We start from the raw sequence: 24,613 nt of genomic DNA, 5'->3' as shown, positions 1-24,613 counted from the left end.
GACAACAATATGCCTTGAATGCCCATAAACCAGACTTGGACTTACTACGCAGAACATCTTCTTCAAATACCATCGACGAAGGTCGGCAATCATCATATCTCTTTGGACTTAAGAGTAATGTAGAGTAATAATTATATTTTCTATATTATTCAACAGTTCTTATTAGTGTTTTGAAACTTTTTATGTCAGGTGATCTATTGCTCATTGTTAATTCCTAATTGTTTATCTTAAATAGTATTACATACTAAAACCAAGTTATAATCTGTTACTACATAGTTATGTTTATTGTATCTCAAAACAACAATTTCCAAAACACAAAGAACAATAACATTGCTTTTTATAAATCTGAGCAATATTCCTTTCTATCACTCCATCTCTTAATATAGTCGAACTCGCTTATTAGAATACTGGTTATAGTAATATCCCGGTTTAAAGAATACAAATTTTAGATTCCGAAACGTTTTTCTAAATTCGCCCTTTCCCCGAAACATCCACATGTCATAAAGTACTTTTTCATTTCTCTAAAATGCTATGCTGTTTTGAGATATCAATATATTCGTTAACTTAAGTTATCTCCTAGCTAGATATTACAAATCTTCAAGTAGATAACTATAAAAGTTGTTGTGTTTTTTATAACTTTGAAAAAATGTTTCGCGTAAGTGTCGTCGGCACAAATAGATGTTGATTTTTACTTTTATTACAAAGCGATTGTTATGGTGTACGACAAAATTTAATAGTCTATAAGCATTTATATTTATAATGGTTGAGTATATAAAGGTACCATGTATAAGTCAATATGTGTGTAGCTGTAGGCTTATTATTGGGTGTTGCTGTACGAATAAAAAGTTATTAATCAAATATGTTTTAATTCCTTTTTATTATTACCTGGCTTGGATACGAGGGAAGCACTAGTTGCAACCCAGGTGCTAGCCCAGAACTGCTACGGTCAAAGGAAAGATGTAATGATGTGCTTTATAGATTATGAAAAAGCGTTCGATAGAGTACAATATCATAAACTCGTACGTATACTAAAACAACTTGACATAGATCAAAACGACATTCGTTGCACAGAAGCTTACTGAAATCAAACAGCTGTCGTCAAGGTGGATAACGAAACAACGCAAGCTCAAAAAATTCTCAGAGGTTTAAGACAGGGATGCGTTCTCTCCCCACTACTGTTCAATCTATATTCAGAAAGTATCTCCCAGGAAGCTCTTGAGGAATGTGAAAGGGGCATCAAAGTAAATGTGTCACTAATACCTGTATACCTGTGTCAATAATATACGATATGCGGATGACTCGGTCTTAATATCGGACAATATAGAAGACCTCCAAAACCTTCTAACTTAATATATGGTCGGTGCTCCTATATGGCATGGAAGGATGGACTTTAAAAATAAACACAATGAATCAGCTAGATGCATTTGAGATGTTGATTTATCGACGAATCCTTAAAGTTCCTTGGACCGCACGAATAACAAATGAAGAAATCCTGATAAGAATTGGTACAGAACGACAATTGCTATGCACAATTAAACAGAGAATAACGGCATACTTGGGGCACGTAATTAGAAACGACGGATACCAATTTCTACAAACCTTAATTGAAGGAAAGATCAAAGGAAGAAGTGGAGTGTGCAGGAAGAAAATGCCATGGCTCCGTAATGTTAAACAATGGACAGTGCTAAGAAGCATACATATGAGACCTAATGCAGGGATGCAGCTAGACACACTGCAAGGGATAGAGAAAAATGGGCAAACGTGATCGCGAACATCCATTAGTGGATCGCATAAGAAGAAGAATCCCTAAATACTGGAAAAGAAGATTGACGGAAATCATTTAGTTTTCAATCCTCAATAATGTCAAAGTGACAGCTTAATAAAATTTAAATTATGAAGTGTAAGTGTGCATGTTTAAAGTAAGTAAAGTAAGATTTTTTGTGCATTTTGGAATATTTTTAACTCTTTATATTGCGTAATTTATTCACTTAGATTTTCTTGTCTGCCTTCTAACACATATTCTTTGTAGTTATCAATCCTTGTTCCAGTTTCTCCTCTATCCTTCGTAAGGATATGGTGACCTTGATGGATATAATTCGTTTGACTATGTCTATCCAATTATCTTTCTCCTGTTTCAGTTTCTATCGATCTTTTAATAATACAATTAATAATTTTTTTGTATTTATATAGTCCAAATTCTGATGAAAATGAAGGTAAACCAACCAAAAATCCACACCTATCTAAGATGCAAAACGACTACTTATACCACATTGCGTTAGACACTGAAACTATGAATCTGGTTGATGCATTTCAAGATACTAAGTTTGTTTGTATGGGAGGATCTCCGACAAGAATGTACGCCTTTGCTAAGCTCATAGCTCACGAAATCGGCCATGAACTACCTTTTGGCACAAAATTAATGGATATCAGTGAAAAAGCTGATAGGTTTGCTATGTTCAAAGTTGGACCAGTTATATCAGTAAGTCATGGGATGGGTTGCCCGTCGATAGGAATTCTTCTGAATGAGCTGATTAAATTGATGTACTACGCTAAATGTAAAAACCCGGTATTCTTCAGATTAGGTACTTGTGGGGGTATTGGTCATAAAGCAGGAACTCTTATAATTTCTGAAGATGCATGTAATGGATTGCTCAGAAAAGAATACTCTATTGTAAGTATCACATATGTATTTTATATTTAAAAGAGAGCTTTCTTCTTCTTCTTACGGAATCTATCCGTTCTGGATGTTGACGATAAGCATGGCTATCCTAACTTTGCTTGCAGCTATTCGAAATAGTCCGGTTGTAGACATATTGAACTACTTTATCAAATTTTGATGGCCAATATATTCTTTTTCTCCCTGGTCCTCTTATTTCAAATATCTTTCCCTGAAAGATGAGTTGCAACAAGCCATATCTCTGTTCATTTCTCTTACCATGGCCCCAGATAATCTGAGCTCTTTGATTGTGTTAATAATCTCGCATTCCTTGCCCATTCTACGTAGGACCTCAACATTAGTCATACGATCAACCCACGAATATCTTAAGATGCGTCTATAACACCATGTCTCAAAGGCCTCGAGCTTTCCCAAAGAAGCCCCAGAAAGTCTCCAAGCTTCTACTTTGTATATTAACGGAGACAACACATGGCATATGATGATAGAGATTTTTGTACCAGTGGTAAATCGTAAATTCTGAAAAGGGACTTCATCTTTACTAACGCTGATCTTGCTTTCCCCATGCATTGTTTTATTTCAGTAAAGTTATCCCGTTGGCTGGTTTTGTTGGTGCCAAGGTATTTGTACCTGTTTACCCTATCAATTTTCTGTTGGTTAACCAAAAGCCATGTATATTTCGCGCTTACCAACTACAATGTACTTTGTTTTTACTGCGTGCGTCGTCGGCATATCTAATGCATTCCGTTGACTAATTAGCCTTCCTGTAGTTATATCAGTGCTTGCTCGAATATATGTTCAGAGTGCATACATGTTAAATGACACCGGGGACAGAATGCATCCTTGTCTCACTCGTGTATCTATGGAAACTGCCCCTATCAACTGGTCATCTACTTTGATGTTGGTAGTTTGGCTGTAATATAAGTAAATTATATATGATTCTCAAGTCTCTATCTTGTAAGACTAATTCCTGTTTGGCATTCCGTGTCCTCATAGTATGGTATAACTAGACCCAAACCAGACATCCAAAGTGAAAGTTATCCTTTAACACCAAATTGTTCTATATGGTCCACATAATGTTCAGAAAAAAGTCACACCATTTTGATCGTCGGGTTTGGGGGGAGAGGGGGCAGAAATCGGTAAATTCGTAGTTTTGTACGTTTTTCGTCAATATTTTTAAAACTATGCTTAAGCGTAAACAATGTTCTATACAAAAATGTTCTACATAACATTTAAAACAAAAAAGGTCCTATATAATTGTTATAAAATCAACGGTTCCAGAGTTACGGAGGGTGAAAAGTGGAAGTTTTCGATACTTTTTATATTTTTTTCGGCAATTTTTAATATTATTACTGATGAAAGAAATTTTCTTTAACAGTATTGTGTTTTGTAAATAAAATTTGCTATTTCAGTGGCCGATGGTATGTTAGTGATAAGCCCTTAAAGGAACGTCAACCTCACCACCCAAAATCATCATCAATTGCCCAAAAAATATAAAAAGTATCGAAAACCTCCGCTTTTCACCCTCCGTAACTCTGGAACCGTTGATTTTATAACAATTATATAGGACCTTTTTTGTTTTAAATGTTATGTAGAACATTTTTGTATAGAACATTGTTTACGCTTTAGCATAGTTTTATAAATATTGACGAAAAACGTAAAAAAAAAACTACTAATTTACAGATTTCTCCCCCATCTCCCCCCCCCCCCCAAACTGGACGCTCAAAATGGTGTAAATTTTTACTGAACAATATGTGAACCATATAGAACAATTTGATGTTGGAGGAAAACTTTTACTGTGGATGTTTGGGTTAGTCCTTTTTTTTGGACCAATTATACTATACTACCTCCGTAACTTTGGAACCGTTCATTTTAGAAGGATTATGCATAGAGCCTTTTTAATTTTAAATTTAATGTAGAACATTTTTGTATGGAAGGTTGCTCATGCTAAACCGCATAGTTTTAGAAATATTGACGAAAAACTTAAAAAACTACGAATTTACCGATTTTTGCCCCTCTCCCCCCCAAACCCGACGCTCAAAATGGTGTGACTTTTTTCTGAACATTATGTGGATCATATAGAACAATTTGGTGTTGGAGGATAACTTTCACTTTGGATGTCTGGGTTATGCCATCTTTGGGATCAATTGTATTATACTATCAATAGTATTCTGCCTTTCATGTGCAATATTTACTTCCAGATATTTCTTTGAAGTGTCTAGTCTCTCTTCTACATATAACAGTGGTTTTAATTGGTTATCTGCCAATAACCCAGCTCTTCTAAGCTTGTATAAGCCTGTAGCTTCTTTAACTTTTTTGTGCATTGATGAGAGTTTGGAGTGTCAGTAATCGTAAACTCTTCTTCTACTACAAATTCACTCAATAGATCGCCACGCTCATTTCTCTCTCCAAACTCAAACTGTCCTATCAATTCTCCCGATTGTTCCCTACCAATCTTGGTATTTAGATCAACCATAATCAAGGTACTAAGTAAAAAGAAGAGCATTTTTTCCGATAGGTTTGAGGAGTTTCTTGATTTAAGATTGTCCCCATTTCCATGTCTTCACATTGCTCTCTCATTTCCTTTCCATGAGAGTGCGTTCCTCTCATTTCGTGAATGTGAATTAATTACCTAGTTAGGTATATTTAACTATTTCTAATTGCAGCCTGTCCTTGGAAAAGTGTTTAACAGACCAACAGAACTGGATAAAAATTTATGTGAAGAATTGAAATCTCTTTCACAACCCGATGATGATTTTGAGATAGTTTCAGGAACTACCATGTGTACTGATGATTTCTATGAAGGTATTTTTTTCCTCCACACTTTTTGTCATACGAGAAATCTTTTTATTTTGTTTAGGTCAAGCAAGATTAGACGGAGCATTTTGTAATTACACGGAAGAAGACAAAATGGATTTTCTAAAACTTCTCCAGAGCAAGGGAGTAAGTAATATTGAAATGGAAGCGACCGCATTTGCTGCGTTTACTCAAGCTGCTGGAATTAAAGCTGGAGTTATATGTGTGGCTCTCCTAAATAGATTAGAAGGAGATCAGGTAAGATAAGATAAGATAAGGCAAGATCTTTTGATAATGATAACATGATACTATAAATGTCAAGATAATATATTGCGCATCCCGAAGAGAAGGGAGTCGTGATGTAACTGAAGACCCAAGTTCGTAACGGTTCGTAATGACCGAATGATTTCCGATTAGTTTGAATTGCTCGCGGTTGTATAGTCCAGACTGCATGGTCGCCCCCGTTTGGTAAATTATTCCGATTCGATTTTTTTGCACAAACTTACTAAAAAAAAACAATTTTTTTTAAACAAATTCAAAACATTAATTTTTTCGATTCGTTCAATTTTTGTAGATTTTTTTGATCATTATAATAGACCTGGATCCCGCGTATCAAAAAAAGTTGATTAATGGCAAACTGAAAATCTGTTAATAGCTTAACGGTGTCTAGTCGGACAAACTTTGATGTACTAGAACACTGGAACAGGGGAAGTTTTAATTGTGGAACAACTTAAAAATTTGGAACGTCAGATTACGAAAACGTCCCATGTATTTTATCGAACAGAATATCCAATTGATTTGTTACCCTTTCATTAAACTCTCATGCAAAAATCAGACTGCTATTACTAACCAACATGATTTCTGTCATTTGACATGTTCTTCGTGTTCCACTCATTAAAATGCCCAGTTGGTGATAAACACCAGTCTGATTTTTGCATGAGGGTTTAATGAAATGGTAACAAATCAATTGGATGTTCTGTCCGACAAAACACATGGAACGTTTTCGTAATCTGACGTTGCAAATTTTTAAACTGTTCCACAATTAAAACTTTCCCTGTTCCAGTGTTCCCATACATCAAAGTTTATCCGACTGGACACTGTTAAACTATTACAAATTTCAGCTTGCTATTAATCAACTTTTTTTTGGTAAGCGGGATCCAGGCCTATTGGGACCGTGCAAGTTCGGCAAAGCGACACCTATTTCTACGCTCTGCAACTTTATTCGCACTTTTAATTATATTGGCCAATTATATTAGTCCTGGTTACTGGATAATTGTCAAGGCCATAGTCCAAAAAAATAATAAGAAGAAAAAATAAGATTCAGGTTATGTTATTAAAACGTAAACAAAACAATTGTATGTAGTAAATAAAATTAGTTATTAAAATGCAGTACTGCAAGCAAAATACAATTAATTAAATTTACCTTTACCTATATAATAATTGCATATCATATCAATATTGTGTGGAGCAACATATAATTTTTTTTCTTCAATGACAGTAGATATGAAATGTACGTCAATTTGACAATTTCAATTGACAATGACAATATGAATTATTTCAGAAAGTTGCAATATTTCTCCGCTATTCGCGCACGATCGTTTCTCAATTCCCTTCCAAGTACCTGCACACCGCGAATAAAATTTATTTTTGTCGAGTTATACGCGATTTAATATTTGAAAAACGCGAAAATCGCCATTTTCAAGGCTTAATAACTCAAATAAAAATTATTACTATGAAAGTTAGAAAGGACCAAATCAAAGTCCACCCTACAAAATCCTGAAGAAATTTTTGTCATTATTTTATTACTAAGCTAGTGTTTTTAATTATTAACAATGAGCGCTAACTGCATATAGGCGGCCATCAATAGTGAGTGTGAAAGAGATGCACCATTCCGGCCGTCTAATGGTGTATCTCACTTGCACTCACATTGACGGCCGCCTCACTTAGCGCTCTTGTTTAACAATTAAAAATAACAGCTCAGTAATAAAATAATGACAAAATTTCTTCAGAATCCTGTAGGGGGTGCTTTCAACTTTGATTCAGTCACTTTTGACTTTCATAATAATAATTTTTCGCGTTTTTCAAATTTTAAATCGAGTATAACTCAACAACAGTTAATTTTAGAGAAAAATTACAAGAGACGTTTTTGGCTCATAATGACGCAAAGAATAAAAAAAATTATACGAAGTGAAAAAATTGATTTTTTTGAAGTGAAAAAATTGATTTTGAATTTGTTTAAAAAAATTGTTTAAACAATGTTCCGACCGCGGCACCTCCCGGCACTCTGTATATTTGTTATAACGAGCTATTTTTAAGTGAGTTTGTGCAACAAAATCGAATCGGAATATGTTACCTAACGGGGGCGACTATAAGCTAATAGTCTGGACTATAAGCTAACAACAAGAATTCTCAAATTCCGGTCTCCAGTTACGTCATGCGATGCGCGAACTCGGACGTATTTGCGCTACGGGAAGATACTATATTGTTATTGTATCATGAATGATAATACTATTTAGGTACTTACTATATATATTTTAATCCTGTGTAAGTATTAACGACTAATGTACACTCCTGGTCAAAACAATCCGTACTCATTACAGATTCATTAATGTTTTCACATCATGACTCCCAAAAATAATGCAAAAGTTGTGCCATTACATGAAGATGGTCGCAATATACTTACATATTATACTGCAACTAATTTGAATATTGCCAAAAATACCGTCCATGATGCTCTTACGAAGTATCGTTAGACTGGAGAATACACTTGAAGACCAGGACCAGGCAGAAGAAGATTCGGTTAGAAAAATTATGTATTAAGAATTAGATTCGGTTATTTCTAAAGATTTTCGCATTACAGAACCGCTCTTTAATGTCAAATGTTATCGCTAGTCTTTTGTTAGGAGCTCGAGAAACTCAATTTCGGCACTAACTGTAAGAAAAGTCCTGCACGAAAGGACGAAAGTGGTTTACGTTCTCACAAGCCAGTAGCATGCCCTAAATTAACAGCAGCTCATCGAGCTAGCAGGATGATATTTACGAATGATCACAGAGACTGGACTGCTCAGCAATGGAGTGTTGTAATGTTTTCTGATGAGTCCCGTTTTTGCTTACGATTTCCAGACGCACGCAAACTTTATGGAGGAGATCCGGAGAATGGTTTGCACCTTGCTTTATTTCATCCAGTAAACCGTTTGATAGCGGAGGGGTTATGGTATTTCTTTCAACGGACTCACCGAATTAATTTTCATCGAACTCTAACAGCAGGCAGATGCACACGACAGTGTCTAGAGGTCAATGTTGTACCCTACGCCCCATTCTTTGCGCGTCTACATACTGCGCGAATCGTCATGGACTACTTAAATACTGTCGGAATTCCCGTTTTGGATTGGCCCGCTTGTAGTCCTGACATGAATACATTTGAACATATGGGACATTTTAGGAAAATAGATTAAAAATATGTAACCATTGCCAGAAACGATTCCAGAGCTGAAACTAGCGTTGAATGAAAAATGGGAACATATACCGCAAGAATAGGTTGAGCAACGTATTCGCTCTGAGCGTTAACAAAGTGTCAAAGCAAAATCGACCGACCTGCTCATGGTGGCGGTTTTTTGAAATTTTATCAGGACGCTTTGTGTATGTTTAAATGAGACATTTAAAAAAAATGCCGTGTCACGCTAGTGATATTATGTATTAATATAAACAGAAAATAAAAACGCACTTAACCTGATATAAATTCTTCTATTTCCAATATTGATTATCAGTGTATACATAACCTCACTATCGCAGTTTATATCAATAAATCTTCATTAACGAAAAAGAAAATATTTTTGTTGCACTATAAATTACAGTATAAATTAATAACTAATGAATTCTAACAATTGTATTCGGTTATTATCACTACAAAATAAAATATTCAAGTTTAACAAAATAATCCCATATAGTCCAGGGCGCATCTGTTTTCAGATGGACGTTGAGAGGTGACTCAAATTTTTTTTGCAGAAATTGCTTGAAAATAGATCAAATAATAATATTTGAGTTATCCTCCCTCTCAAAAAGGTCCGGAACATTGTTTAAATAATCAAAATGTCAAAAAATGAAGGAAAAATTCGATTTTTTTCTTCGTTTTTTGATTATAACTTTAAAAGTATTCATTTCCGAGAAAAGTTGTACTGACATAAAAGTTGCGTAATTAAATTTCCTACAATATAAGATTGGTTAAAGATTTTAAAAATAGTCACCCTAGTTGCAAAATAGCAATAATTGCGAAAAAACCATACAAAAACAAGTATTTGAATTTTACGTTTTTCAACCATTTATGCTACACTTAGGACCTTCATATTTCACCCGGAAAAACTTTATGATACAGTAAAACAATACTGTAAATTTCATTAAGATCGGTGCAACAAATTATGCAAAATAAATTTTGCAATCCAGCTTTCGCAAAAAAAAATCATTTTTTTAAATGTTACAGGACTGAAAATAAAGCAGGTAGCAGGTTGAATTTTTTTTGCTTATAGAAGTGTCCTTTACCTTTAATTTGAAATTTGAAAAATTAACATCGATTAATTACCACGGCGTCAGGAAATTTTTTAAATAAACATTAATTTTTGGTGCTACGCGCAGGACAGCGGTGTTCGAATCACACAAGTTGATTTCCACCAAAATTTCTTCCCATCTTTATCTAATATATTATTTACCGACTCTATATTTTGTTGTATTTTAATATTTTAATTCCACAAAAATCAAACTAATTTTATTATTGTTTGTGAAATATTGTTTAAATAATTGCTAATGTTTAAAAATAATAAACTTTTATTCTCTAAGTTAAAATATATGAACAAAGAAAGTTTTTGCTAATAAAAGTGTTATTTCAAAGGATAGAGTATGTGTTTTTATTTTGCAATAAACAAATTTATTTATTTATATCGAAATGTAATAAAAATTAAAATGTATCAATCATTATCAAAGGTCATTGGAATGCCCAATCAGAGCAAATTATCCACTGTCCTGCGCGTAGCACCAATAATTAATGTTTATTTAAAAAAATTCCTGACGCCGTGGTGTTAATCGATTTTAATTTTGCAAAATTGCATATTAAAGGTACAGTACACTTCTATACGCAAAAAAATGTCAACTTGCTATCTGCTTTATTTTCAGTCCTGTAACATTTTGAAAAAATGAATTTTTTTTGCGAAAGCTGGATTGAAAATTTTATTTTGAAAAATCTATTGAACCGATCTTAATGAAATTATCAGTGTTGTTTTACTGTATCATAAAGTTTTTCTGGGTGAAACATGAATGTCCTAAGTGTAGCATGAATGGTTGAAAAACGTAAAATGCGAATACTTGTTTTTGTATGTTTTTTTTTTCGCAATTATTGCTATTTTGCAACAAGGGTGACTACTTTTTAAATTTTTAACTAATTCTATATTATAGGAAATTTAATTACGCAACTTTTATGTTAGTACATCTTTTTTCGAAAATAAATACTTTTAAAATTATAATCAAAAAACGAAGAAAAAAATCGAATTTTTCCTCAATTTTTTGACATTTTGATTTTTTAAACAATGTTCCGGACCTTTTTGAGAGGGTGGATAACTCAAATATTATTATTTGAGTTATTTTCAAGCAATTTCTGCAAAATAATTTGAGTCACCTTTCAACGTCCAAATGTACTAATATTTTTACAGATGCGCCCTGGTCTAATAAGACTCAATGTTAAAACGTCCTGACAAAATCGGACAGCGTGTCACGTGACTGTAAGTAGAGGGGAGACGCACGGAGCCAATTGCAAGTATGCCTAGGCTTATTGAAATTCCTCGCATATGTAGGGGAGGCAAAACTCGATACTAAAACATAAATAACAGCCAACTGTGGGCAATTAAAATTATATCTTTTTGTTTACTTTTTCGAACAATGTTAATTTTTTGCTTTACCTAGATAGATACTTTTACTTTCTTTTGGATTATCTATTTATTTTTCTTATTATTACTTTTTTAGTGTTTTAAATAAACAATTTCTTTTATTAATGTTTATTCCTCCTTATTTAAACCATTTAACACCTCCTACAGGATTTTAAGAAAACATACATTTTTTGACAAGCAGTGTATATTCTTTGGTAATGCTTATACACTAACATTTTGGTTGCCTATATTTGGGATGATGCTTTTTAAACATTTTTATCCAAATATTCTCTTTTTCCAGATATCTACCGCAAAAGAAGTTTTAACTGAATGGCAAGTACGACCACAAACTTTGGTTACCCGATATATTAAAAAGGTTCTTGAAATAAAGTAATTTTCCGAAAATGTATTGTCTTTTATTTTTAAATGTCGCTTGTAGGCAAATTTTATTTATTAAACTAGTATTGTGTCTTTTATACTTGAGTTTATAAGTACATGTAATTAAAATTGAGCACTTTTCATATAAGAAGTATTGTTAACAATTTTTGAAAGCACTATAATAAAATTATGTAAAAAACACTGTTTAATATATTGGTATATATTATCAAAAGTCTATCTGTTAAACACGATGAGAAAGTTGATTTAATGTTAGTTAAAATTTAAAATTTTCTGCATTAAACAAAATTAAAAATAATATTTTCATTATTCAAATTCACAAAAATGCGCCGTACCCCTTCTACAAGTGAACCTTCAGCCATTTGGGGAATTTTATTTTTAATGATCCCGATGTTGCCTTACTGAAGTAACTAACTTTCATTTCATATGTCAATTGTCTTCCTCTCGTTCCACCTTCATCGAAATTTTCCCAGTGATTAGTTTGTAAAATAAGTTATTTTTAACATAAATGCAAAAAATCAACAAAAACAACATATTATTGGATGACGGATGACAGTTAAATTGTGACTTGTGTTTTAAATCAGTTTGAACATCAAACACACATGTAAGTATTCTAGTATTCATGTTTTCTCCTAATATGCTACTTATTTGCATTTAATATGCCACACCAATTCGTCTCATTTCACGTTTGTTTTATTTGCAGGAATACTGAGGAAGATGACAATTCTAGAGAATAATGTGATTCCTATGCACAACAAATTATCTCTGACCAAAACTAAATACAAAACTGGTGACCAACTCAAGAGGAAATACTTATTTGAGGAAGACTCGATTCCCAATAAAAAGCCAGCCTTAAACGATATGTTAAACGGATACAGAGGAGACCAAAGGAGCAACGGAGATGCTGTACAAGAATCTCCAGTTGCTACTTTGTCAAATATGGGAAATACTTGCTTTCTCAATAGTGTACTGTATACTCTACGATTTGCGCCCACCTTCTTACATAATTTACACCATTTGATAGGCGATTTATCTCTAGTCAGTTCGAAATTAAACCAGAATAAAGCGAAAACGTCATCTCTAGGAAGAAATATAGGTTCGATTACAGGGCCTAGCTCGCGTAGTACAAGCAGTAAGGACTTACTATCTCTAGGAAGTTCTAATGACATTATTCCAAAATCAAAAGTGCAAGTGGTTACAGAAAAGTTACACGAGTTATTTCTGACCATGCATAACCTTGAAATTAAAGATTTAGTTGATCCCTATCAACCTGTAGCATTGTTACAAGCTGTGAGAGAAGCAAATTCAATATTTGAAGGAAACAATCAACAGGCAAGTAATTTATTCCAGTACAGGTGTATATATTTTGTTATTCATAGGTACTACTACTTGCAAGGATAAATTAATATCTTAACACGTTCGCTACCAAGGGGTATTTAACACTCTAATCGTTGTGACAGTCTGTAGACAGTGTTCACTTTTTTCTAGTTAAAGGACTAAGTTTTCAATCCAATGGCATATAATATATTTCAGTCTGGTGGGATGTAGAATAACATTATGTTGTTTTATATGCCATTGGATTGAAAACTTAGTCTTTTGCTACCAGTTGCTGCTAGGGCATCTATGCCATTTCATTCGTTGTAATCCTTGACTGCACGCTGGGGTTTGTTTTGGTTGGATCAGAGAGAGCAGCATACTTGCCTCTTGATGAGAGACTAATAAATTTTGAAACCGGTAAAGGTGCTGGCTGCACTCTCTGATTGGACTAAAATATGATGCGGCTGTATTTTCGTTTTGCAACGAAATTTATTTATTACAGGATGTCCCCATTTTTACAAATAACAAAAATAATGTATTCTAACCATAACAAAAATATTAAACTAAGTGTTAAATAATTATTAAATATTGTTAAACAAATGATTATAATTTAAGAAAATTAAATTTCCTGAAAATATTATTAAAATGAAAATCTCTGACGATTAAAATCAAATGAAATGAAGACTCCAAGGTAAAGGTAAAGGTCACTCATCTTCGATTCCCAACATACTCAGTCAGGCAGTGCTTAAATCTTACAGTTCTTATATCCAGCAGATCATAAGATTGACTACAGTCATTTCCCAGTGTCAGAATCCTGTTAATTGGAGAGAATTTGCCATAGTTTGTGTGATAATGTTTTATAGAAAATACGGGCATGTCTTTAAGAATTCTAGTGCTACATCTTAAGTTGATAAGACTTAATAAATCGGAACAGTCAGTGGTACAGTCAAGTAGTTTATAGAGAAAAATTAAATCACATTTAGTTCTGTAGTCTTCTAAGGAAGTGATATTTAGCCTTTACCTTAATTCCACTGAAGACATGTTCTTTAAGTTTAATCTATAAGCACAAATCCGGAGAAACTTATTTTGAATTTTTTCAAGGGTGTAAATATGGTTAAAATAGTATGGTGACCGTACTATAGAAGTATAAGACAGGATGCTACGGACGAAAGTAAGATATAAAATTCTATATGTGGGTACTGAAAGGTCTCGACAGTTTCTTGTGATAAAACCTAGATTACGGTATGCTGTATTTGACAAATTGTTAATGTGTGGGATAAATGACAAGGAACTGTCAAATAACACCCCCAAATCTTTTATTTCAGTCACTCTTGATAGAAGGCTTGTATTAAAGTGATAGTCAAACACAACATTATTTTTAGATTTGCTAAAAGATATAACAAAACACTTATCTTTATTTAACTGGAGACAGTTGGAAAGAGACCAATTGTATAGAGAAGTCAAGTCTTCCTGGATCCTTAGACAATCAGACAGATTTGAAGCTTTGAAATATAGCTTAAGGTCATCGGCAAATAGCAAAAACTGACAAACTTTTATTACCTCAGAAATATCATTAATAAACAAGTTAAAGAGAAGAGAAGAGGACCGACATGTGAGCCTTGTGGGACCCGTGAACAGAAAATGGTTATTCATTTTTGATTTTCTAGTTAAATTCAGAATTGTCAATACCTATAATAGCTTAAATGGTATTTATTTATTTATTTTACGGGCTAGCCCAATTCTGTAAAAATAAAGAAATTACATTTTTCAATAGATTATACATAGAGAAATGAGAAGTTCCAGATGTAAACAATATATCGCGTGAATAAAGACCTATGACGTTAATAATAGGCCTTTTCGCGCTGTATAACCCCGAACATACCCAGAGGGAGAACGCCTGCGCATTACAAAATTGGACGTTCAATAAGGTCGAATATTGCCCTTTGAAAACGTAATGCTCAGGCGATCTCCCTCTGAGTACGTTCAGGGCATGCTCCACGAATAAGTCTAATAATAGTCGCTAAGAGATGGCACCAAGTGTCTATATTTGTTTAGCGTGAAATTAGTTAAATACTTAACATTTTCGTATGAATACAGACCCAAGTTAGTTATGCCGCAGAATAGCGTAGAAAGTGAAGCAATTTGTGTGTTTATTTCTTGTCAAGCACGACCGATCTTATACTTACGAATAGTTTTTGTGAAAATTCTCTCTAAAATAAGGACCCTTTTTTAGTTAGGTCAGCGTTTTAACAAAGTTGAAGTTAATGTTTCTGAGGAAAAAAGACCCAAATGTAATAGGGGTTAACAAAAACACTTTATAAATTTATCTAGTTATCACAGTTTGTATTTAGATATATTTCTAACAAAATTGTATAGGTAATGTCTTTAAAGTAACAACTTATTCGGAGTTATGCTCATAATCATACCCATAAAATTTTAAAATACCTCTCCTCTAAAATTGTCTTTTTTGACTTAAGCCTATGTTCTTGCGAAGGGGCGATATGTTTCTCTCTCCAGATGTCTTTAGTGCTGCTACATGAACACCTGAATTGAAACGAAACCAAGCTGCCTATTTAAGCAGATTTCTCATTCCTCTTTAGTAAATGTTGCTACTAAGCATCCGATATTGTCAGCACTATTTTCATAGTTCTGCTTAAATTTATTCTAAAGGAAGATATTTTCATCTATTGTACACCAGACATAAGTAACATTTTCAAATTTTTCAACCATTAAAATTTTACTCTCTAATCTGTTTGGATATTAAAAAAAATTGATAAATGTATATATACCAATATAGAACGTAAGTCTTTACTTCATTAGTATGTTGTACATAAATGTTACAGTTGGCATACATTATAATAATAATTGTACTAATGCGAGTGTAACATTAATGTATACTGCAATAAATTGGGGTTGGAAAGTAAAGGGGTTAAAATAAAACTAAAATAACAGTTCAAAACCCTTTATTAGGTCATTTAACAAAATAATAATATAGTTTTGGAAAATTGCACTACGAAATTTAAAATATTGTTGGCAGCGAGAGTGTTAAGGTTGATTTTCCCAGGACCGCAACTCATAAATAATTATGTTAATATTTATATTAATGAATAGAGAATTGTATAACCTTTCAAATGAGCTGTCACATGACCCCTATTCTTATTTAAAATAAATCATCGATTGCGTCATCACGCCCAGATGGATGACGTCACTACTATGATGTAAAAATGCCAAAAAATTATAATTTAAAAATAAAAATTGACCTGATTCATAATTTATCTACAGTCACCCATTCTCGAGAAAATGTATTTATTCCAACTCAAACGTCCTCACTGTACCTATAACTTCAGAGGCTTATATCTTGAAACCATGATTTTTTGGAACTTCGCGCCCATTGAATCTTGTTCTACACGTCAAGGAATACCAGAACCCAAAGTTTCAGAGCATTTGACAGAGAGCCATTTCCCATAAGATTTCTGCGGGGTCCTTTGTTCTAAATTTTTATAGTATATTTGTTTTTCCATCTATATTACATTTTTCCATCTATATTACATTTACGGAGGACGCTGTCGCATTAGGTGGGTCCTCAAGCAATACAACTATTTCACGTATAGTAAATGACTTTAAATTGAAGTTAATCTCGGTTAATGTACAATGTTTAACAAACAAACTTTTAAATCTTGAGCTTTTTTCTAATGCTGAAAAACCTGACATTCTATGTATTCAGGAGCACTGGTGTAATGAGGATAATATTAATCTTATTTATATCCCAGGGTACACTTTAGTAACCCATTTTACTAGAAAAAATAAAATACATGGTGGAACTCTTATTTTATCTAAATCTGGGACAGACAAGTATGCAGTCTCAGTCGTTGATTGCCGTAAATTCTCTGAGGAAGAAAGCTTTGAATGTTGTGCTGTGACTATTTTAATCAGTAACTGTAAATTTCTAGTCATTAATGTGTACAGAACGCCTAACAGCAATCTAGATTCTTTTATAAATAATTGTTTTAATATTTTAGGTCATTTTCACAACCGTGTTGATAAAATTTATCTCTGTGGAGACTTTAATATCAACTACTTAATTCAGAGCAATGAAAAACTTCGATTAGATGATCTTTTTCAATCGTTTGGTTTGTCTCTTAATATCCCAAATATACCAACACGTATTTTCATGAATAACAATAAAGTAACAAAAACAAAAATTGACTACATTGCTACTAATAATATCACTATGAATCATACTTGTCAAGTCAATCAACCCAATATGGGTGACCATCTTGCCATTATTTTTGACATTGTTGTAGGTCGTAATCAGGATAGGATGGAATCTAATATAAAACAGCAGTGTTTTAGGTGTTTAAATGATAATAATTTAGACATCCTAAAACAAGACTTAATGAGGATTGGTTTTTGCGAGGTATACAATGAAAGTAATATTAATAACGCTTTTATCGAATTTATGGATACTTTAAACTTTGCTATTACTTCAAACTGTCCCCTTAAAAGTAAAATAGGTAAGGACGTGCATAAAAGTAAAGGTTGGGTTGATCATGACATATGTGCTAGGAGTAAACAATTAAAAAACCTATTTAATGAAGCTAAAAACTCTAATAATAGTAACATCTGGAATGAGTATAAAGCTACCAAGAAGGAATACAATAATCTTATTGCTGAAAAGAAAAGGGAATTCAATTATCTTCAAATTGTAAGTAGTAATAATAAACAAAAAACTATGTGGAGTATAGTAAATAAAACTATAGGGAGAAAGCAAAGTACTAATAAAATTAAACTCAAAATTGAAGACAAACTAATATCAGATGATAAAAATTTAGCTCAATATTTTGCATGCCATTTCAATGACAGAAATAATGCACTAAAAAATAGGCTTGACAATAACCCTCAAAACTGTACTTTATCACATAGGTGGACTATAGACAGTTTTGTTTATTTTCCAGTAACATCTGATGAGGTTCTTGATATTATTTGTGGTCTTAAAAATAAACATTCTTTTGGAAATGATGAATTAAACACAAGAATGATCAAACACATCAAGGATGTTATATCAGAACCGCTGGCATATTTAATTAACCTAGTATACAACACAGGTGAATTTCCTGAAAACCTAAAATTAAGTAAAATTGTTCCAGTATATAAAAAATCCGATCACACTTGTATTGATAATTATAGACCTATTTCCTTGTTAAATGTAATTTCAAAAATTTTTGAACGAGCTTACTACACTAGGATCATACAGTTTTTGGACAAAAATAATGCACTGTGTTCAGAACAGCATGGCTTTCGATCCGGAAGATCAACAGAGGGGGCTACTGAAGTATTTATGGAATCTGTCTATAGGCACCTTGATGATGGTCTTCTTGTAGTGGGTATCTTCTTTGATCTTTCCAGAGCATTCGACAGTCTTAAATTTGAATTTGTCCTTAACAAATTGTATGTCCACGGAATAAGAGGTAACATGTTAAATTTATTGAACTCATATCTTCTGGAGAGGAAATTCTATGTTGAATTAAACAAGGAAAGGTCAGACATCTTCAGTGTAGATGTAGGAGTGCCGCAGGGATCTGTGTTGGGACCACTGCTATTTCTTATTTTTGTCAATGACCTACCCGATCATATTACTCATGACCACATTGTAATGTACGCAGATGACTCATCTGTGATTGTATCAGCACATACATACGTAGAGCTTCAAAATAGAGTGTCAAGGGTTATCAGATTATTCCAAACATGGTGTACACAAAACTTGCTACAACTGAATATTGATAAAACATCGTATATACATTTTAGATGCAAACGAAATATGCCAGTTGTGTCTATTCCTGAAATTGTAAATATTCCAAACATAAAATTTTTAGGTGTATTCTTGGACCAGTTTATGAGTTGGGATGTTCACGTTGAATATGTTAATAAGAAACTAAATTGTTCATTCTATGCTTTAGTACAGTTGAAGAGAACACTCAGTATTAAAACTCTCATTAATGTATATTATTCTTTGGTTTATTGTCACCTTACTTATAATGTTACGTTATGGGGTAATTCCACAAAATCAGACACAGTGTTTATTAAACAGAAGAGAATTATTAGACTTATCTTCAATATTCCTTTTGGGCATACTTGTAAGCAAGTTTTCATTAATAACAATATCTTACCGTTGCCTTCCATATATATCTTGAAATCCATATTGTATATTAAGCATAATTTACATTCATTCAAGAGAAATTCTGATTTACATGCATACTCAACTAGGAATGCCAATCAGTTTGTTACTGTTGGTCACAAACTATCCAAATTTGAGAAGTCCACAGATTATGTGGGGGTCAGGCTATATAATCATCTTCCAAATGAAGTTAGATCTTTGCATCCGGTGAAATTCAAAAGAGTTGTGAAAAGTATACTATGTAAACATGCATTCTACAGTGTAGAAGAATACTTAGCAACTAGATTGCTGTTATGAGTTCTGTCTAATATTAATAATTTTCATATTTATCAATGTACATTATGTTAAATCTAAAATTTAAGTGTATGTATAGGTATTTGATTATGTGTCTGTGACTATATTGTGTTGTATATCTGACGTGTATATCCATCTTTATGATGGCAGCTGTAAAGCTATACCAATAAAGTATTCTATTCTATTCTATAGTTTGTGGGTTTTGCAAAGATTTTAAAAGTATCTATCTGTATTTGTCAGAAATTTTCAGTGTTTCTCTAACTTGTTGCAGGATGCTCATGAACTCCTTGTATATTTGCTCGATAACATTCGAGAGACCTGTGATGTATTAACTCAACAAGTTCAGCAAAATCCCGAGCTATTAAACGAAACTGAATCTCTGCCCACTGTAAATAGCAGCAAGTTGTGGAATGTCAGGAATTCGTGGAAAAAGAGCCTTAAGAAGAAAGACAAGTCAACAAAAGAAGCAATATCAGAGGAACAGGTAACAGATAAATTATTGTACTCTTGATTTTTTTTTTTGAAAAATGGCTTTGGCAGAGCCAATTAGCCAGACTTGTTTGTGATTGATTGCAGATTCGTAGTCATAAATTTCTTATTTCATAACATAAGTACATACTACAATATTATTTTTAGATACATAGGTACATTGTGTTGCTTTTTTTAATTTTTTTTTTTTTAATTATTTTACTGCGTTTTTTAAGATACATTTTAATTTGTGCTAAACACTTTTTTTTACTTTCTTTTTTTTATTTTTCTTTTCTTTTTTATTTTTGTTTCATTTTTTTTATTTTTTTTTTATTTTTTTTGTTATTATTTTACTATGTGTTTTTTATATATTTTTTTTCTTTTTTTTTTTAATTTTTTGAAACCACATTAACAAATTATGCCTAGTTAGTAGGTATATATTACATTTACAACTTGTATTTACATAATTTAACATGTTTATAAATGAGATGAAGAATTTCCATATCATTTGTAAATATTAAAGTGGGTTTATTGGGAAAAAACATTTTAAATTTTTTAATTCCTTATAAAGGTCGTTTATATTATTTATTTGTAAATGACATTCTAATATGACATGTGCTAGATCTCCGATTTTGCCACAAGTACAATTAGGAGTATCTGACAAGCCGATTCTATGCATGTAAGATGGCGTAAGAACATGATTGGCTCTCAGCCGATTAATGGTCTTTATAAAATGTCTATTATATTCTGTGTAAAACCATCTTCCTGAGAATATCCTAGGGTTACAATTAGCAAAATTTGAGCCAGTATTACATTCTCTGTAATACATTTGCCAATTATTTTTTGTACTCTTGATGTTAAGTTTTATATCTTCATTCTTTGCACTTTCTTTTTTTATACAGGGTGTTCAGAAACTGTCCTGACAAACGAAGACAGGTGATTCTGGAGATAATTTTAAGACAATTTAACCCAATTCATCTCTTTGAAAGAGCTCTTTAAAGATTGAGCCCTTTAATTATTTTTTTTAATACCTCCAAAACGCTTCTATTTAGAAAAACGAAAACTGGTATGCCTATTTATCTTCCAGAGATAAATCAATTCCATCAAATGTGAATTTCTAGTTTTGGAAAATGTTTTATTAATAGTCTATCATACTGATGCTAATTTCTAATGTTTATTCTAAAATTAGAATATATAAGATATAATCCAATAATACTTTTTACCATAACAACTGGAATATTTATTTTATTAAGAAACCAGAGATTAGTCAAAACACATGATGTTAAGGAGTGCAGAACCAAACCAAGACATTATATACAAATGTTCTACATAGTCCTGTCGCCAGGGGGGTACAACGGCCTCCTGTATTCAGATGGACTTACCCAAGTTTTTTTTTATGTATTTTTACCTGTAGAATACGAATTTTTTGGGTAACAGTTGATCCGGATGTCGATAAGATTGTTATAAACCAAGAAGTTAGGAATCACATAACAGCGATTTCTCGCAAAACAAAACATTTTTTTGTATTTTTTTGGGCCATTGCGCATTGTAACCAAATAATGTTCCTACAAATTTTTTCGTAGGATGCATAGTTTTCGAGATAAACGCGGTTGAACTTTCAAAAAATCGAAAAATTGCAATTTTTGAACCCGGATAACTTTTGATTAAAAAATAAAATAGCAATTCTGCTTACCGCATTTGAAAGTTCAAGTCAAATTATATCGGTTTTAATTATTTGTATTGCTAAAAATTTATTATTTTATTGTTAAAAAAAGCTATAAACACCTAGTGCTTGAGTGATGTTTTCAATGATTTCTCATTTAAAATCGAACGAGTAGGTAGATGAGGTAAAAGTGCAAGCGGGGCTATTTCTACGTAGCATGCATTAAAACGCATATATTAGGCACGGAAACACTATGTGTTTATAGCTTTTTTTAACAATCAAAAAATAAATTTTTAGCAATGCAAATATTCAAAACAGATATAATTTGACTCAAACTTTTAAAGGCGGTAAGCAGAATTGCTATTTTATTTTTTATTCAAAGGTTATTCGGGTTCAAAAATTGCAATTTTTCGATTTTTTGAAAGTTCAACCGCGTTTATCTCGAAAACTATGCATCCTACGAAAAAACTTGTAGGAACATTTTTTGGTTAGAATGACCCAAAAAATACAAAAAAATGTTTTGTTTTGCAAAAAATCGCTGTTATGTGATTCCTCAACTTCTTTGTTTATAACAATCTTATCGACATCCGGATCAACTGTTACCCAAAAAAATCGTGTTCTACGGGCCAAAATACATAAAAAAAACTTGGGTAGGTCTATCTGAATTAAGAAGGCCGTTGTACCCCCCCTGGCGACAGGACTAACATAAGAAACTATAAAATCCTGAGTCACAGGGTCAGTACCTACACTATATTTCAGATCTAAAATCTTATTTTTCGTTAATACTATTCATGTCTTCTGTTTATTTTAAGAACGTAGGCCCAAAATTTCGGGCCAATGCTTTTTAAATGCATTCATTTTTGTCGAATCCTTAGTAAACTAACAAGTATTTTTGAAAAATTTAAATGCAGAATGAAAGATTTTATTATTACCGAGGGTCGAAAGTCCCTGAAAACTTCTATAGTGTTTATTTTAATAAGTTACAGGGGTGAAAAAAAAAAAAGAAAATTGAGCGTGATTTTTAATTTCAAATATCTCATTCAAGAGAAACTTTTTGTTTATTCTAAGGGAATTTCGGCCCTCGGTAATAATGTATTCTTTTATTCTGCATTTAAATTTTTCAAAAATATTTATTATTTTTCTCAGGATTCGAAAAAAAAATGAATGCATTTAAAATCATTGGTCTGAAATTGTGCGCCTGTGCTCTTAACCTTCCGATGACCAACCTTTTTTTGTTACGCGGATGACCAAGGGGGGGGGGGGAATGACCCCAGGTCAAAAATGTCAAAAATGACAATTAACAAAAAAATTAAGTTTTTTTTTAATTTTTTTTTATGGCATGGACTTTATGTCATTCAGCCAGTCACAACATGAGTATTAGTGTCATGTGTAGTGTATGTTGAGTAAGTGTCTTGTTACTTTGCAAAGTCGACGTTATTAGCGTAAAACTACTTGGAATTACACATAATAGACGGTATGTTACTAAACATCAACTTCAGAATATATTTTTTATTTGTAAAATATAGGGAATTTTTTTTATTTCAAAATATGAGGATATCTAGAATGATATTGAAGTCAAATAAAAAAATAATGAGTTAAAAATTGAAAATACTTTTAAATTTATTAAAGAAAAACATACGCTGGGGTCACAATTCCCCCCCCCCCTTGGTCATCCGAAGGTTAAGAGACAGATCTGATCTTTATTGTGATCTTATAGAATTTTCTGAATTAGTTTCAAAAGTAGTTAATGTTGGTCCTCGATAGTCTAAGATCTTATTTGGTATGCTGCCATGTGATTTTTTATTCTTCAGTTTTCATAGGCTCTTCATACTCTTCTTCGATATATAGTTATTTATCTGTTACTACTGCTATGCTTTTTCTCATGAGGATCTTTCAGTGCATCACAGTTTTTCGATTTCTTTCTAACGCATTAAATTGCATTTGACAGAAAAAAACGCACGTCGGTGATTACATTTCGTCGGTGACATTTATAACATTTATTCTAGTTGTCAATAGATGGCGCTCTAATCGAAAAAAAAATTATTTACAAATTATATAATATATCTACGAATATAATCTGTTCAATTTATAAGACTATACAAATCAAAGAAAATACCATTTTATAAATGCAGTAAACACAATTGATTTGATTTTATGCCAAATTGCAAATAAAATGTGACAACTGTCAGATTTAACTAAAATGTCATGTCACTAAAATGTATATTATCACGGACTTACCTTTTTTTCTATCATTTGTGACGCACTGAAAAATGCTCATGAAGAGAAGCATAGGTTCGTTTTTCTATACCAAAAAGCATTTCCAAAAAAACGCAACGACCTCGTTTCATTTGTCCCTGCTCGGGCGCCAATGTAACGAGGTCGTTGCGTTGTTGCTCCAGGTAACTAAATCAGTCGAAGAAAAGAGTTCGCTTTTTAAGACATTTTTATTTGGAATTAAAACATACAAAAGATAAGATAATTAGCCTTAATTACTCGTTAATTTCGTTAATAAAATATATTTATAATCTACGCATCGAGCTTTCTGTTCGGGCCGATGTGACGATATTTTGTACATGAATGAATGATTTTGACGATCGCATGAAATAGAAATTGCTTTTATTAATACAACATGAATGTATAAGGAAAGGGAATCTCGCTCAGCTCGCCAGATGAAAAGAAATATTAGGGATATACGATCACCGCTCGTATAAGGATAGGTAAGAGGAAAACTGTCGGATTCGCTCAGCTCGCCAAAACGACAGCGGAAAATGGTCGGGAAGTACTACCTACATAAACTCACCTCTTATACCTCGCTGTTGTTTATTATTCTTCGATCAACGCTCCAAGAATAATAAGTAATCAACTAGGCTTTTCGATCCGACTTTTATATCGTCCAAGACAGTACAAAAACACGTTTTACT

The 24,613-nt window shown here is 32.5% G+C and overlaps 2 protein-coding genes across 2 annotated transcripts in view; both read left to right on the top strand.

The window, feature by feature from the left end:
- The first annotated feature begins 1,842 nt into the window (after window positions 1-1,842).
- Window positions 1,843-11,784, top strand: LOC126884829 (uridine phosphorylase 1-like). Its single transcript, XM_050651088.1, has 5 exons — window positions 1,843-1,919; window positions 2,191-2,671; window positions 5,341-5,479; window positions 5,535-5,728; window positions 11,681-11,784. The coding sequence occupies exons 1-5, from the start codon at window positions 1,894-1,896 to the stop codon at window positions 11,771-11,773; spliced, it is 933 nt and encodes a 310-aa protein (XP_050507045.1). The 5' UTR covers window positions 1,843-1,893; the 3' UTR covers window positions 11,774-11,784.
- A 412-nt stretch (window positions 11,785-12,196) lies between these two features.
- LOC126884828 (ubiquitin carboxyl-terminal hydrolase 1) overlaps window positions 12,197-24,613 on the top strand; it is a 34,669-nt gene continuing 22,252 nt past the window's right edge. Inside the window, exons 1-3 of the mRNA XM_050651087.1 lie at window positions 12,197-12,379; window positions 12,479-13,107; window positions 19,833-20,045. Coding sequence (XP_050507044.1) covers window positions 12,493-13,107; window positions 19,833-20,045 — 828 coding nt within the window. The 5' untranslated portion in view covers window positions 12,197-12,379; window positions 12,479-12,492. The remainder of the gene's footprint in view (window positions 12,380-12,478; window positions 13,108-19,832; window positions 20,046-24,613) is intronic.

Source organism: Diabrotica virgifera, chromosome 5, assembly GCF_917563875.1.
Source record: "Diabrotica virgifera virgifera chromosome 5, PGI_DIABVI_V3a".
Taxonomy (NCBI): Eukaryota; Metazoa; Arthropoda; class Insecta; order Coleoptera; family Chrysomelidae; genus Diabrotica; species Diabrotica virgifera.
Note: the sequence above shows the minus strand (reverse complement) of the source record. Positions and strands in the feature narration are given on the sequence as shown.